At 35.0% G+C, this 15549-nt stretch overlaps 6 protein-coding genes across 6 annotated transcripts; 2 read left to right on the top strand and 4 right to left on the bottom strand.

Moving 5' to 3' along the window:
* Positions 1-233: 233 nt before the first annotated feature.
* Positions 234-3713, bottom strand: PIM1 (ATP-dependent Lon protease PIM1; the record flags this gene model as incomplete). Its single annotated transcript, XM_003668526.1, has 1 exon — positions 234-3713. The coding sequence occupies one exon, from the start codon at positions 3711-3713 to the stop codon at positions 234-236; it is 3480 nt and encodes a 1159-aa protein (XP_003668574.1).
* Positions 3714-4583: 870 nt separating this feature from the next.
* HAP3 (Hap3p) lies at positions 4584-5033 on the bottom strand (the record flags this gene model as incomplete). Its single annotated transcript, XM_003668525.1, has 1 exon — positions 4584-5033. The coding sequence occupies one exon, from the start codon at positions 5031-5033 to the stop codon at positions 4584-4586; it is 450 nt and encodes a 149-aa protein (XP_003668573.1).
* Positions 5034-5444: 411 nt separating this feature from the next.
* RFT1 (glycolipid translocation protein) lies at positions 5445-7238 on the top strand (the record flags this gene model as incomplete). Its single annotated transcript, XM_003668524.1, has 1 exon — positions 5445-7238. One exon carries the CDS (start codon positions 5445-5447, stop codon positions 7236-7238), a length of 1794 nt encoding a protein of 597 aa, XP_003668572.1.
* Positions 7239-7590: 352 nt separating this feature from the next.
* On the top strand, positions 7591-9261 carry APN2 (DNA-(apurinic or apyrimidinic site) lyase APN2; the record flags this gene model as incomplete). The annotated part of the gene is made up of 1 exon (XM_003668523.1): positions 7591-9261. The coding sequence occupies one exon, from the start codon at positions 7591-7593 to the stop codon at positions 9259-9261; it is 1671 nt and encodes a 556-aa protein (XP_003668571.1).
* A 154-nt stretch (positions 9262-9415) lies between these two features.
* Positions 9416-9703, bottom strand: POP8 (ribonuclease P; the record flags this gene model as incomplete). The annotated part of the gene is made up of 1 exon (XM_003668522.1): positions 9416-9703. The coding sequence occupies one exon, from the start codon at positions 9701-9703 to the stop codon at positions 9416-9418; it is 288 nt and encodes a 95-aa protein (XP_003668570.1).
* Positions 9704-10249: 546 nt separating this feature from the next.
* On the bottom strand, positions 10250-15010 carry PEP1 (type I sorting receptor; the record flags this gene model as incomplete). The annotated part of the gene is made up of 1 exon (XM_003668521.1): positions 10250-15010. One exon carries the CDS (start codon positions 15008-15010, stop codon positions 10250-10252), a length of 4761 nt encoding a protein of 1586 aa, XP_003668569.1.
* Between the last annotated feature and the right edge of the window lie 539 nt (positions 15011-15549).

Below are 15549 nucleotides of genomic sequence, written 5' to 3'. Positions count from 1 at the left end.
CTACTTCTTCAGTCACTAAGTCAAAAGGCTTGTTGTCAATGCAATGCAATCCTCTTAATCAAAGATCTTTAAAAACTGTAATTGTTAATTTTGTTTTCTCGAGAGACGTCTTTCGGTGAAATGTCAAAATTCATTTTTCCCAAAAGGGAAAAGTTATAACTTACATGGAGAAAATACAAAGGTAGATAATAATTATTAGAAATTATCAAAATTTATTTATAACTTAGATGTTTTTAAGTAGAATATTTACAGATGGATTTAGATGTTATTAGATTTCTATTCATCCTCTTTCTCAATTTCTTTTTCGCATCAAGGATTGCAAATTCAGAGTCCCAAACCTTATTCCCCTTCTTGGTACTCACCGATACGAAAAGTTTTTGAAATATATCGTCATACCAGTCTGCAGCTAGTGGTTCTAAACCTTCCTTAACATTTTCTGGTAGCTCTTCCCAATCACTCATGTTGTCCTTAGGGAAGATGATCGTCTTAGCTCCTGATCTCTTTGCAGCAACAGCCTTCTCTCTTAAACCTCCGATACGTAAAACTTTACCTGTCAAAGTCAACTCACCAGTCATTGCTACTGTTGGTTCAACGGATCTGTTTAATGCTAATGATAGGAATGAAGTAGCCATTGTAACGCCTGCAGAAGGTCCATCCTTTGGAGTGGCACCTTCAGGACAATGTAAATGAATGGAAGCTTGTTCAAAGAACCTATTTTCAGGGTATCTTTTGGCTAAAAACATTTTAGCAAAAGAGTATGCTAAACGTGACGATTCCTTCATGACATCCCCCAATTGACCTGTTCTTTCCAAAGTTGGGTGCTTACAGTTATGTAACGGTTGTTCAAGTACTGATTCCACATATAAGGAGCAACCACCCATGCTTGTCCATGCTAACCCCATAACAACACCTGGTGGTGTTGTTTCGTATAGTCTATCTGTAGTATATATTGGGGGCCCAACATAATCTTTCAAGTTATCTGGTGTAATATCAATTTTAATATCATCTGAGACTTGCATAGATTCGGTATCCTCTTTTGTTTTCTCAACTTCAATTTTTTGGTCTTGAGAAACAACAGTTTCCTTCTTGTCACCCGTTGTGTCTGATGATTCTTTTTCGTCTACACTTATTTGTTTGACTATATTCAATGCAGCCTTACGGTAGATTTTCTCGATATATTTCTTCAAGTTTCTAACACCACTTTCTCTACAATAGTACTTCATTAACGCAACGACTGCATTTTCAGATAATGTAACATTTGCATTTTGTAAACCTGCGGTCTTTTTTGCACTTGGGCTTAAATATTGTTCTGCGATCTTAACTTTTTCTTCCGCCACATAACCAGTTAATTCAATGACTTCCATACGATCTAATAATGGTCTTGGAATTGTATCCAGTGAGTTAGCTGTACAAACAAAAAGAACTTTCGAAAGATCCATTGGAATATCTAAGTAATTATCCAAAAAACTATTATTTTGTTCTGGGTCTAGTACTTCTAATAATGCAGCAGATGGATCACCATGAACACCGCCATGCCCTATTTTATCAATTTCATCAATCAAGATTAATGGATTTTGCGTTTGACATTTCTTCATTGCTTGAATAACTCTACCTGGTAAAGCACCTATATACGTCCTTCTGTGACCTTTAATTTCTGCAACATCCGTCATACCACCAACTGAAAACCTAAAAAATTGACGATTTAAAGCTCTTGCAATAGATTTACCTATGGAGGTCTTACCCACACCAGGTGGGCCCACGAAACAGATAATTTTACCATCAACTTTACCCAATAATTTCCCAACGGCAATGAATTCCAAAATACGATCCTTAACATCTTTCATACCGTAATGGTCTTCATCTAAGATCTTTCTTGCTCTCGGGATAGAATATTGTTCCTTTGATGTTATACCCCAAGGTAATGAAGTGATCCAATCCAAATAGTTTCTAATGACACCGAATTCCGACATTGATGTTTCCAAAGTAGCCAATTTCGTAACCTCTTCATCAAATATTTTTTGAACATTATCCGGTAATTGTAATTTTTCAACTCTTTTCTTATATGTTTCGATTAATTTATCTCTTCCATCATCTATACCTAATTCTCTCTTGATACCTTTTAGTTGTTCCATTAGGTAATATTCTCGTTGCCTTTTCTGAATTTTTGTCTCTACATCTTTCGATATCTTGTTTTGTAACTCGGCGTTCATTAATTCTTTCTTAAGGACCAATAAAGATTTTTCAAGACGTTGTTCAATATTTAATGATGATAATATATCTTGTAATTCATCTTCTTCACCAGCGGAGACAGCTGCCGCGAAATCAGCTAATCTTGCAGGTTCTTCGAATATGTTTGTAGTAGCAGATTGAATCGATGCTGAGAAAGTTGCAATTTGTTCTCTAAACATGGTATTCAATTGTGAGATTTCTTTGAAAACTTTTAAGATTTCTGAAGTTAAGGCATTAATAACTGGTGATTTCCTATCAAATGGTTCATCTTCTAAATTGGAGACGTTAACTAGTGATACATTGTAAGCCTTTAAAAATTCAGTTGGATTCAAATCTTCTTCTTGTAATTTTTGTAGTTCCTCTTCACTTATATCATCACTCTCGAATTCTTCTTCTCCTTCCTCTTTTTGTACTACACTTTCTTGCTTTTCCTTATTTTGCTTTTCTATTTGAGATCCGTCTGCGTTATCAACAACGTCGCCCGTAATTTTAGGTTGTTCTGCGATTTCATTATCCACAATTTTCTCGACTACAATATCTTCTAATTTTGGTGTAATTGGTACAGATGGAGATGGATGTTTTTCCGGTATCACAAGGTCATCTAATTTAATTCTCTTATGAGGATACAATAAGGCAGTCATAGTTTCCTTCCCAGTCTTTTCATCTTTACTTGGAAACGCACTAGTGATCTGGGCTAGAACACCTACTGGATGAACTTGATCTCTATTTTCAATAATGTCGATGTCTGATTCTGAGTCCTTCAACATGAATGCACCCAAATATGGTTGTTGACGTTCGAGCATTTCTTTAATCGCTTTCATTACGTTAGGGTCTGATATCACTACTGCTTTATAGAACCCTGGGAAAAGAGGCCTTCTTGAGATAGGTAATGCTAACATTTCAGGATATACATCTGGTATACCTGGAGCAGTACTATATGAATCACTGGATGATGATGAGTGTGGTGGTGGTGGAGGGTCATCTGGAGTGTTATTGTTGTTACCTGGAGGTGAAGATGCTGATCCGGATTTTGAATTACGAGTTATACTTTCGCTGCTATCTATACTATCCTTAGCATCGCCATTATCTTGTTTCTTTGATGGTATATTATCTTCTTCTTGGTCCTTTTCGTTTTCAGGTTGTTCGATCCTATTTTCTGGTTTCTTATCATTTTTATCACTCGGAATTTTCGATATATCTTTACTTGAATCATCTTTAGCCAATATTGAGGTGAATTTGGAGGTCTGATCCAGTAGAAATGCAGAATTTCCTTTATAATTTGTTGAAAGATGGTTGTAGAATTCATTTAGAGGGAATCTATGTGATTCGGAAGACACGGTACTTGCCCACCTTGGTCTGTTTATTGTGGATACATTGCTTAACAGTGGCGATACTAATGCATGATTACTTCCATGAGTATAGCATTTGGTACCTTTGAATAGTCTTCTTAATGTTATCTGCGCTGAACCTTTATTCCTCAGCATTTTCCCTACTCTGATATTTGTTGTTTTGGTCGAGATAGGTCAAGAACAAAATATAATGCTGTGATGCACAACTAATATATTGGTTATTTCTTGGTTATGATCGTTTTTCAGCCAGTCTTGGAATCTGGTATTGAAATAAATCGAGTTTCTAATTAGATATATATAAGGGTGGCAACTGGAACTTCTTTTTGCAAGTGAGTGTAAGACACAGTAGAGCCTTTTTCGGGTGTGGTGCACGGGGTTCCTAACCGGTAAGAGCAATATTACTCCATAATAATATTAATATATATGTAATGTTAACGGTGGTGAACCAAGGTAAGTTGGTTGCTCTATATCTTCGAATTAGGAAACTGGAAGATCCATCCACGATCAAAAAAACATGTTTAACACCCGTCGAATTCATGGTTGTATTCTCCCTTCATGTTTGTTGTGACGCTAATCTCGGACTATCTTTTATTATGTAAGTTTGAGTAACGTCACTAGTTCAATTGCAGAATATATGTAAATCAATATGAATCCTTTATAGTTGAGATCAATAGTCAAGAAAGATCATTGCAAGTTAACCACAGATATGCAAATAGGGCCACATACAAATGATAGACTTGCAAATCGCCTAGAGTCTTAAGAATAACAAAACCGTTCCTTTTTCTTTACAAATAAGATTAGATAACAGGAAATATTTGTAACGTTAACTAAAAACATTTTATGCGGATATTAAGATCAATTTTGGCAGAGTGTTTCCATGCAATAGTGCTTTTTAGGTTAGGAAGACTGTGTCTTGAATGAATAAGAATAAACTATATAATATGATAATCATAATACAAAAAGTAGGACATTTATTGACAGGGGTAGAAGTGATTGAGCCCAGAATCAACTAGTAAAAGCGGTTGACGGCTGTTGTTCTTGTTCAGCATCATCATCATCTTGTTGTTGTTGTTTCAACGCCTGTTGTTGTCGGTATTTGGCAAGATATATCTTTAATACTTCAGCGTAATTTTCAAAACCCAATGCATGAAGAGATATCAGTATATCTTCACCATTTATTGTTTTCCTCTTATCATTAGCACACCTATCGCTTGCTTCACTTGTAACGAAAGATATAAACTCACTGACACATTCTTGCATACATTCCTTGGCATCTTTCGAGACCTTTGCTGACCCCGGCAACGTATTTTTCATTAACCTTGCCACATTATTGATAGGAAGCCATCTGTCTTGTTCTCTGAATTCATGGAAGTCATGCCCGTGCGCTAATGTATGATCGCTGATATTAGGATTGACATCAGCGTTGATATTTTCCCCATTATTGTTAGAAGGCATTGCTCTTACAAGTAGTAGTATTGATACGTATTTTGTTTGGTGTACCAGTATAGATGAATCTGATAACCTAATATTTATTGAGCGATGGTTTGTAGGTACAACTCTTCCCTTTCCAGATATTCTAGACTAGTGTCTTGGAATATAGCTATGTTCCTTTATTTTTGTTTTCCCTAATATGCATTTTTACGCGCCTGCGATAGCCAATACGCCAATGCCTTGTCCAGTTTTTTGATACACGTAGACGGTAATAATCTGTCGCTTTTGATCGTAACGAAGATAGTCAGCAGTTCCCTACTTTTTGTGAGATATTCTTTCTAGGATTTTAGTCAAGTGGCTTTCCAGAAAGTAGTTCAAAAAACTCTCGATTCTCTCAAGCTTATTCATTGACAATTAACGTACGATATTGCCACGATGGACGAGAAGGATTCCACGACAACAATTAATTTGCCCACTTCAAGTGATCAAATCCTTGAAAAGTCCACAAAGGGGGCCACCTTCTTGATGCTGGGCCAGTTATTTACGAAGTTAATAACTTTTTTTTTGAACAGTTTGCTGGTTAGGTTTCTATCACCAAGAATATTCGGTATCACTGCCTTCTTGGAATTTATTGTCAATACTGTCTTATTCTTCAGTCGAGAAGCAATCAGACTGTCCACCTTAAGAATCACTGAAGACCATACAACAAGCTCGGTGGAGAAGACGAAGAATTCACAAATACTTCAGACAGCCGTTAATTTCGCTTATATTCCATTCGTAATTGGTGTCCCATTATCCATCGTATTGACTACATGGCAGTATAAGAATATTAATGGTTATTTCATTAATTTACCATTTTTCCAAGTATCAATCCTTTTAATATGGATTAGTATTATCGTGGAACTACTGAGTGAACCATTTTTCATCATCAACCAATTCATGTTGAATTACTCTTCAAGATCAAGAATTGAAAGTCTTGCCATTACCATGGGATGTATCACCAATTTCATTATTGTCGTTTCATTTGAGAAAAACTGGTGGAACCCAATATTAAAATCAATGATTCATCATAATAATGAGTTGATGGATCAAGAAGAATTCATGGAAGTATCACGAGAAGGTATTGCCATCTTAGCTTTTGCAGTGGGTAAATTAGTTCATTCCTTGATTCTTTTGTTATGTTACTATTGGGATTATTTAATGAACTTCCATGAAACAAAAACTTTCAGTTTGAAACTAACTAAAATTTATAACGAGAATAAGTCAACAATGACAAAGAATTATTATTATTTTCAAAATGATATCTTGGAACATTTTAAAAAGGTTTATTTTCAATTATGCTTTAAGCATTTGTTAACTGAAGGTGATAAATTGATTATTAATTCCTTGTGTACCGTGGAAGAGCAAGGTATTTACTCATTATTGTCAAACTATGGATCACTAGTTACAAGGCTATTATTTGCACCTATTGAAGAATCATTAAGATTATTCCTAGCAAGGCTGTTATCAAACAGAACTGCCAAAAATCTGAAACTATCCATGCAAGTATTAATTAATTTGACGAAATTTTACTTCTACTTATCTCTGTTGATTGTCATTTTCGGTCCAGTAAATTCATCGTTCCTTTTACAATTCCTCATTGGTTCTAAATGGTCAACTACTTCCGTGTTGGACACGATAAGAGTTTATTGTTTTTATATCCCATTCTTATCTTTGAATGGGATCTTTGAAGCATTCTTTCAAAGTACAGCGACAGGTGATCAAATCTTGAAACATTCATATTTTATGATGGTGTTTTCAGGTGTCTTCTTACTTAATTGTTGGATACTTATTGAATTCTTAAATTTATCGATTAATGGGTTAATTTATGGGAATATCTTCAATATGATTTTAAGAATTACCTATTGTAGTTGGTTCATCATTAATTTTTACAAGAAGTTATACAATAGTGAAGAAAATATATCAACATCGTCAATGAAAGATTCTACGTTAGTCAAAGATAAGGGTTCCATATTTGTTAATTTCCGCAATTTCAGAGTGGTCATCATAGTGGGACTTTGCATCAGTACATTTAACTGGATTATGATCGGTCACGTTAAGAATTTCCATCAACTGTTCATTAATATAGTATTAGCCTTGATTTTATTTATCACAATTCTATTGCAAGAGAGAACCATACTGAAAGGCTTATTAAGAAGGCGTAAAGTGGATGAATCGAAAGAAGTTTAACACAATCTTTCATGCCAAATTTAGAGATATATAAATGTAATACAAATCTAAGTATACTACAGTGTGTGTAATAATATAATCTAAGGTAACAATGTATATAATGTCATTTCAGAAGATAACTGTCTTCCCCTTCGATGAAACAGCATTTCGTGTTGTTTTCCCTTAACATCTCTCGAGTGAACGGCAACTTTAATTAAGCGCCCATATATTTATACTGTAATCTGACACTACGTAGAACGTTTCACTATTCTTAAAACAGATCTATCAAAAGATCACGAAAAAGAACTATAGAATCTTTTTCGAAACCTTATCCAAAATTTGCTTAGAAACACGCATAAAACGACAAACTCCCATGAGCATCCCTAAGTCCTCAAAGGAAACCTCTTTACGATTCCTGACATTCAATGTCAACGCAATAAGGACTTTTTTCCATTATGATCCCTTTTCTTCAATGAATGAAAATCTTTCCAAAGTATTCAGTTATTTGGATGCTGATATAATTACATTCCAAGAGTTAAAAACGGAGACTTCGTCGATTATAAAATGGGGTAAACTTTGTGATTTTTATTCATTTATTTCAATACCGACAACAAAAAAAGGTTACGCAGGTGTGGGTTGTTGGGTTAGGAAAGTAGAGCCTACTCATCCATTATATAAGGTACTACATGTCACTAAGGCAGAAGAAGGCATAACAGGATATCTAACTATCAAAAAGCAAGGCAGAAATGGTGAAAAAATACGATATAGAGATTTACCATCAAATGACACTATTGGCGGGTTTGAAAATATCACATTTGATGATGAATCAGAAGCTTTGAGCTTGGATTCTGAAGGTAGATGTGTTATGGTAGAGCTGGCGTGTAATATTGTCGTCATATCTGTTTATTGTCCTGCCAATTCTTCACGGACTCTCGAGGGGGAGTTGTTTAGGATGAAGTTTCTACGAGTGTTGTTCAAAAGAATAGAGAATTTGCATCATTTAGGAAAAGAAGTTGTGTTAATGGGGGACGTCAACGTTTGTAGAGATTTGATAGATCATGCAGAGGCTTTAGAGGTCGGTGGAATCTCAATCAAGAATGAAACTACAGGTATTGAGATTGAAGCCGAATATCAAGAATCGTGTCGAAATTTTATATTGAATCCAGATGTACCATATAGACGTTTATTAAATCAGATGTTGACGGATTCAATAGTGCCTGAATTGGCTCAAACAGGGTTCCTCGTCGACACTACGAGAATGAAACAATCAAGGAACAGATTGAAAATGTATACCGTATGGAATACCTTGAAAAATTATAGACCGGTCAACTACGGTTCAAGAGTTGATTACATACTTATGACAAGCAACTTGGGGAAGGCCGTCATAGAAGCAGACATTTTACCATCTGTTAATGGCTCAGATCATTGTCCTGTCTTTACTGACATTGATTGTACTTTCTTGCAGGTACCCGATGATATTGACTACACTTTAATCCCTAGATTCGAAGCAAGGTTTAAATTTGACTTACTGAACCATAATATTCTAGATATGTTTGCCAAAAGAAATAACAACCCTAAAAGGAAACCATCAGTTACACTTGAAAGTACTCCTTCCCAGAAGAAAATAAAACCTTTAAAAAAATCAACACCCAGATCCAAAACAATTGAAAGCTTTTTCACGTCATCCATACCTCAAAAGAAACCATATAGTGACGACGCTAGCATTAGCAGCAGAACAGCTAGCAGTCCAGTGCCATCAATGCATAGGTCCAGTGAATCTGACGTCAGCTCAGAGGCAGATTTATTAACTAGCGGGAACAATAAATCTCAACCATCATTGTGTTCATCACATAAAGTGTCAGGCCGTTCTTCTTCAATAAAGGATTTATTTGGAAAGCCTCCATTATGTAAGCATGGAGAAGAATCTATTTTGAGGACCTCTAAAACGAGTTCGAATCCAGGGAAAAGATTTTGGATTTGCAAAAAACCAAGGGGTGATTTGAATAATCCTGATGCATCATGTGGATTTTTCCAGTGGCTCTAATTTTAAGACTGCACAGCAACCTGAATCAAATTAAATATTCTTTAATAGTTCTTTTTATATAGAGAATGACATATCAAAATGAATATATATGCTAGGAAAGAAAAAAATAGTCACTTTAAAATTAGCGTAGGTTTTTATAATATCATTGCTGTTGTCAATTACATGCGGTATCCTCTTCGTTTTCTTCAATAACCTTCTTGAGCCATAATTGATCATCACTCGATATATCTAGACTTTCCAAGTTTGAAGTTTCTTGTAGTATCTGGACTATTAATGGTGAGCCAATCAATTCATCAGTGGAAATATAAGTCGCAATGGACGATGAGAATACATCTTTGTCATGATGAGATACTCTTACATATGCAATTTTGTCATCTTGATGGATTAGAGAGTACTCCAAGCCTTCTCCGAATATACCATAAGAACGTTTAAGCGCATTCATTAGCCATTGTCTCCAAGTTATGCTGTCAATGATATTTTCCTTATCTATGTCGTCATTTTGCGTTGTTCTTTAAAAAGTAGTGAAGGTTAGTAACTGCAATTCTTTACAGGAGAATGAGTTTTGATATTTCTTGCATTCAAAGGCTGAAAACATACATTTGCAGCTTAAAATATTGCCATTCCTTGAAGTGCTTTTTGCATTTTGTATTGGCCATTATCTTTGTCCTTGTTTCGTGGTTGCTATGTTCGATATCGAATATACTCTTCAGGTTAGGAAGAGGTTTTCCAAGATTGACGATTTAAGACTGATTTTTATCATTTCCGTTAATGGAAGGAAAGCTCAAAATACTATTAAAATACACTCGATGAGGACGAACCAAAAGTCATATATAACAATAGATGTGTGTCTTTTTTCTCTAGTGTATATTGAACGGGCAAGATGTATATGTAAGTACAGAGAAACTTAAACTCATAATAACCTAACATATATACATAAATAATAAGACTATCTATATTTTTAGAGATGCATATTTGTTTACTGAATTATTTACAGTGATTCCTCATCATTACTACTAGGAACAACTGGTCCTGGTGATTGTGCATCACCTGTGTTTGTGGTTGAAGCAGGCTCATCTGCGTATGGAGCATGTTCAGGTTCAAGTCCCGGAGTGAAACTACCTTCATCGTCTATATCAAAATTGCTATCATGATCGGCAAAACTCGATAAGTCATTTGCATCTTCATCATGACCAGCTAATAAATCATCGGCTTCATCCAAGAATTGGTCATGCAGCAGAGATGAATAAGATGGTCCACCTCTTCCTGATCTTTCTCTGAATCTAGTTAGAATCTCGTTAAAGGAATGTTTCACTTTTTGGAAACGAGAGAAGAGCCCTGAAAAAACGAACATTCCACCTTTCAGGATATAATTAACCACTTTATCTGTGTTGTTGTTTTCGATCAATTCGTCATCACCCAATCTAATTTCTCCAAATCTTGAAAATCCACCGTTTCTTCTAATACCATTTATATAAATGAACCATGCAATCCCAACAAATGTAAGGAATGGAATTCCAAATATTAGAATGAAATGAAGGGCACCTACACCGTACTTCTGATTGAATTGCTTTTCTTTACCAGGACATGGGTATAGGTCAGATGAAGCATCGAGACGTAACCCGCCTTGACAGGTAGACAAGGGAATTTTCCTGTAACCAGTTGGTTCGGAAAACTCAATCAAGTCTTGGTTAATTTTACAAACATCAGATGGGTCAATTGGATCTAATCCTTCTACCAGCTTGCAAGTTCCATCTTTTGCTTTATAAAAGTTATAATCACACTCGAAATCAGCTCTAATACAAGAACAATTCTTGGTAATTCTTGAATAGTCAGCTAATGGAACATTTCCAATGAAGCAATTATTATGAATCTTTTTCAAATATTCCTTTTGATGACCGAATAGACATTCTGCCCTGGAAGGGTTGACTTTGAAATAACTAAAATCATCGGAATCTTGATTATTGAAATCGAAAATACACTGTCTCGGGAAAATTCCAGTAAAGTCAATTGTAAACGTTTTTGCAGAACTTCCCTTTACAGAAGGTGAAGCACCGATTAATAAAAATCTCATAGCAGAATCTTGTGGTACTGTAACAATGTCGCTAATGGTGACTTTAGCATCAGTGAATTTATAATCGACCCAAGTTTTCCCTGAATCAATCGAAAAGGAGATTGTATCACTTGCCTTCTTATCTGGAACTAAAACCAAAATACCGCCATGATCACCATACTCCCATTGATATGGACCCTTTCTCACTTCCTTCCACGTAGCGCCACCATCTATCGTCAAGAATGTGGAACATTCATCATATGGAAGTAAGGATTCTCCAACATTACCTACTGCAAACATATAACCTATTGCTGATCCAGAAGAATAAGTGTCACGTATATCCGTACGATCAGTATAGCCATGCAAATTCAAAGAACAGGAACTTAATGAATTAGACTTACAGTTATATTTCTTACCTTCAGAGTCTCTGGCAGGTGGTTTCAAAAATGTCCAATCTGAACCATCGTTGAAGGTTATCTTAGTTTTTAGTTTCTTATCGGCGTTCTTCGTCCTTACATCATCCATATTATCAACTACGTTAATGACCATCACACCTTCTAATCCTTGAATTTTCTCGAAATCTACTAATCCTGAATTAACTCTGTTGACGCCCGGTTCTAAGGTAACAAATGATGTACCATTAGAATTTGATTTTAATAATCTTCCAAAACCCTTATCGAACGCATGGTTTGTAGAGAAATGCAATAATATTGATGATGGATCCCCATTCAACACTGTAAATGCTTCTTGCTCGAATTTTTCTAAATCTTTCGGCAATTTTGCTTCAGCAAATTCTTTACCATCTAAAGTGACGTATGCTCTTAATTCGTTTTCCCCATGTGTTACTGCGACTATGCTAAATTTACCACTGGACATATATCCCAAAATATCATCGAAGATTATCTCTTTATTGTTCTTGAAGTAATCAGTACTAGAAACTAAGGAACGTTTCGTGAAACCTTTTTCTTTAACTTGACAAATAATCAAATTTTCGTCAGATGGATGCTCATATTGAGATCCAGCAAACTCGCAATGGATTGTATTATCTAATAACTCAGTAAATGTTTTCCCACCATCTCTAGTAATGTAGGCCACGGCATGACATTCTTTACTTAAGATGGAATCACAGTTTTTACCACCATAGTATATGAATGTGTTTGGATCTTTACTATGGAAATCTAATGGGAAACCTAGTTGGACACCTTCTGGCAGTTTGGTAGATGTAATGGTATGGCCACCATCATTTGTGACAAAAAGATTCCCACCATCGCCGAATAAGTAGGCTGAAGAATTGAAGTAAGTATTAAAGACTACTTCAATTATTTTTTGATCCATAGATTCGATTTTGGTTACCGTTTGTCCACTATCATGAGAAATAAAGTAATTATGATGAGCATCTCCAATTATCAAAGATTCATCGGAATATGTATCGAAATATTGGTAGAAAGTCACTCTGGAACCAAAAGTATTTTCAGTCACTCTAATTAATTCACCTTTACCCTTGTTCGGTGAACCTCCTCTATTTGGAACATCTTCACAACTGACATCAACTGGAGAAATATCTAAAGGTTTCTTACATTTATCGCCCGTTATTAATTGCATAGGAGCTATTTTCAAAGTATCCTTTTTGGTTGCGGAACATGCTCCAGACATAGTTAATAAGTTGTAATCGGGGACACATTTACCTTCGTTATCTTTGATAAATTCAAAAGAACATTCATAATCAGCATTTGTACATTCATCACAAACTTGTTCAGTCAATTCTAAATCTTCAAAAAGTTTCCTAGCTATACATTTCGAGTTTTGTTTCCTTCTTGGATAACTATATTTAGCTCCATTAATACAATTCCCATTACCTAGGTACCATTGTTCAAAATCATCCTTTGTACAAAGTTTCTTATCATATAATTCTGAAAAATCAATGGCATAAATAAAGTTACCAGTACCGTTTTCATCAAATGGGTTTGCTGTAACCAAAAACCCATTGATAATGAAATTTAATCCTGATCCGTCAGGGGTTGTTGAAACAATTTCCAATGGAATAATAGGTTCTTCTAGTTGATATTCATTCCAAGTTTCACCTTGATCTAATGAATAATAAAATTCAGATTCAGGATCATTATCTTCGTTAGGGTCGAATGGTACTGCTACAATGATATTAGCAGAATCACCTATGGCGTATATAACAGGATAATCGAAGATCATTCTCCATGTTAATCCACCATCTGTGGAAATGAATGTTTTGTTATCAAGGATTTCTAAAGAATTTCCGTCACTTACGTAACCGATTCTAATTAAGATACCTGGGGATGGTTCAGCGTCAGTTTGGAATGGTGACAAAATTTGTAATGAACAATGTTCCACGTCATCGATGTTACAAGGATATGAGTCTTTATTAGCTGGATCTACCACTTTAAGATTTGACCAAGTTTTCCCATTATCAACAGTTATTTTAGTAACACCTCTTTCATCAGTTGAATTTGAAGATCCTTTATGTTTTCTACCAAATCTTCTCATCATGGAGGCGAAGGTACCAATCATAGTTCCTTTCAATTCTTTTGGCATGTAAAGATTAGCCCAACCTTGAGTATCTTGAGGTACCCAATCAAAAGGAGTAAATTTCAAACCAGTAGAATCTGATACTAACATTTCAGCAACAGTCGAAGTATCATCGTCAGTGGTGGCACTTTGTTGTCTTCTAATTGGTAAGATAATTTTCCCAAAATCATCCTCTTTAATCATTCCTGCTACAGTGTATCTCAATTGTGTAGGTAGATATGCTTCTTTGAAAGATATACCATCTTTTGAAACCCATAATTTCTTAGCAGAATGTCTATTGTATTTGTCCTCTTGAGTGAGGACAACAATGTTAGATTTCTTAATTGCATAACTGCTAATAGCCTTATCTTTAAAAATATCATATTGTTTAATGGTTTTCCCTCCATCAATAGTGGTGAAAAAGGAACTAGTTGTCTTGATAATAGGTGAATTTTTTGGTTGTTCTATTATATCGTATGAACATACTACAGTTGCATCTGAGTCACCTAATTGAGAGTTTTTCGTATTTCTCATAAACCTACATATAGTTTCTGTACTAATAGTTGATTCGATTTTTTTGATTGAAGGTGGTTCCACTTTATTATATGATTTCCCAAGATTTTGAGACAAAAATGTGATTGTTTCACATCTAGTATTCGAGGTATATTTCCCCTTAAGTGTTTTTGAAGAGGCGCTTGCATCACAGGCGGTACATCTAGCGATCAGATAATTCTTATTAGTTGGGTGAGTTAAAACATGACAACCATGAATTGAAGTTTTCTTAGAATCCATTGGTACTTTTGATGATTTCCAAGTTTTACCTTGATCTTCAGTAATGTAGATTATATTAGTTTTATCACTTTCAGAATATGCGAATGCTCTATCATGAGAATTGAATTCGTCTACATGTACCCAATAAACTTTATCTTTGATTTCTTTGATGGGATTCCAAGATTCACCATTATTTTCAGATCTGAACAAATTAGAATCTTCTAATTTTAAAATGGTTGTAGAATCATCGAATGGTTCGATATTGAATGAACTTTTGGATGAAGTTTTCGTTACTTTTGGTATAAATTCGTTATTATCTGCATTAGCGAGTGGAAAGTTTAATAAAGTTACAACGACCAGCCATATTGGTGCCCATGACAATAACCTCATTGTACAAAAAAAGTTATTGTTTCTCTTGTCTGTTTTCCTTTATTTATATGGTCGTGCAAATATGATAAGGTAGAATTGCTTTTCTTAACTAGTTGGTTAATATATTTTATTTTGTTTTGTTTTCTGTTAATTGTGGTCGTATTCTATAGAACTGGTTATGTAACAGGGGCTGCTTTCTTCATTTTTGTTATAAATTTCAAATTTACGTATTTTTCGCATTAGCGGCTTTTGTTGTTTACCTCTTTGTATGTTGAATTCTCTGTGGACATGGAGTTTTATAGACAAACAAGTTTTTGAACAAAGAATGTATAAAAGTAGACGTATCGGAAGTACCACGTTATGTATTACATGTATTACACGTTAATTGCTTTAGACCAGACGTTATCAATCTAGGCAACTTGCACCTGTTTTATTTTACATAAGTCACTCATGGCAGCTGTAAAATGCCAAGACTTCTGTTTGCTTTTTAACTTTAAAATTATCATGGAAGGAAACCGTTACCCGGAGGGGTTAGTTCGAAGAAGTCTTCAATATAATAT

This window comes from Naumovozyma dairenensis, chromosome 2, assembly GCF_000227115.2.
Source record: "Naumovozyma dairenensis CBS 421 chromosome 2, complete genome".
Classification (NCBI taxonomy): domain Eukaryota; kingdom Fungi; phylum Ascomycota; class Saccharomycetes; order Saccharomycetales; family Saccharomycetaceae; genus Naumovozyma; species Naumovozyma dairenensis.
The sequence above is the reverse complement of the archived record's forward strand: the minus strand, read 5'-3'. Positions and strand labels throughout refer to the sequence as shown.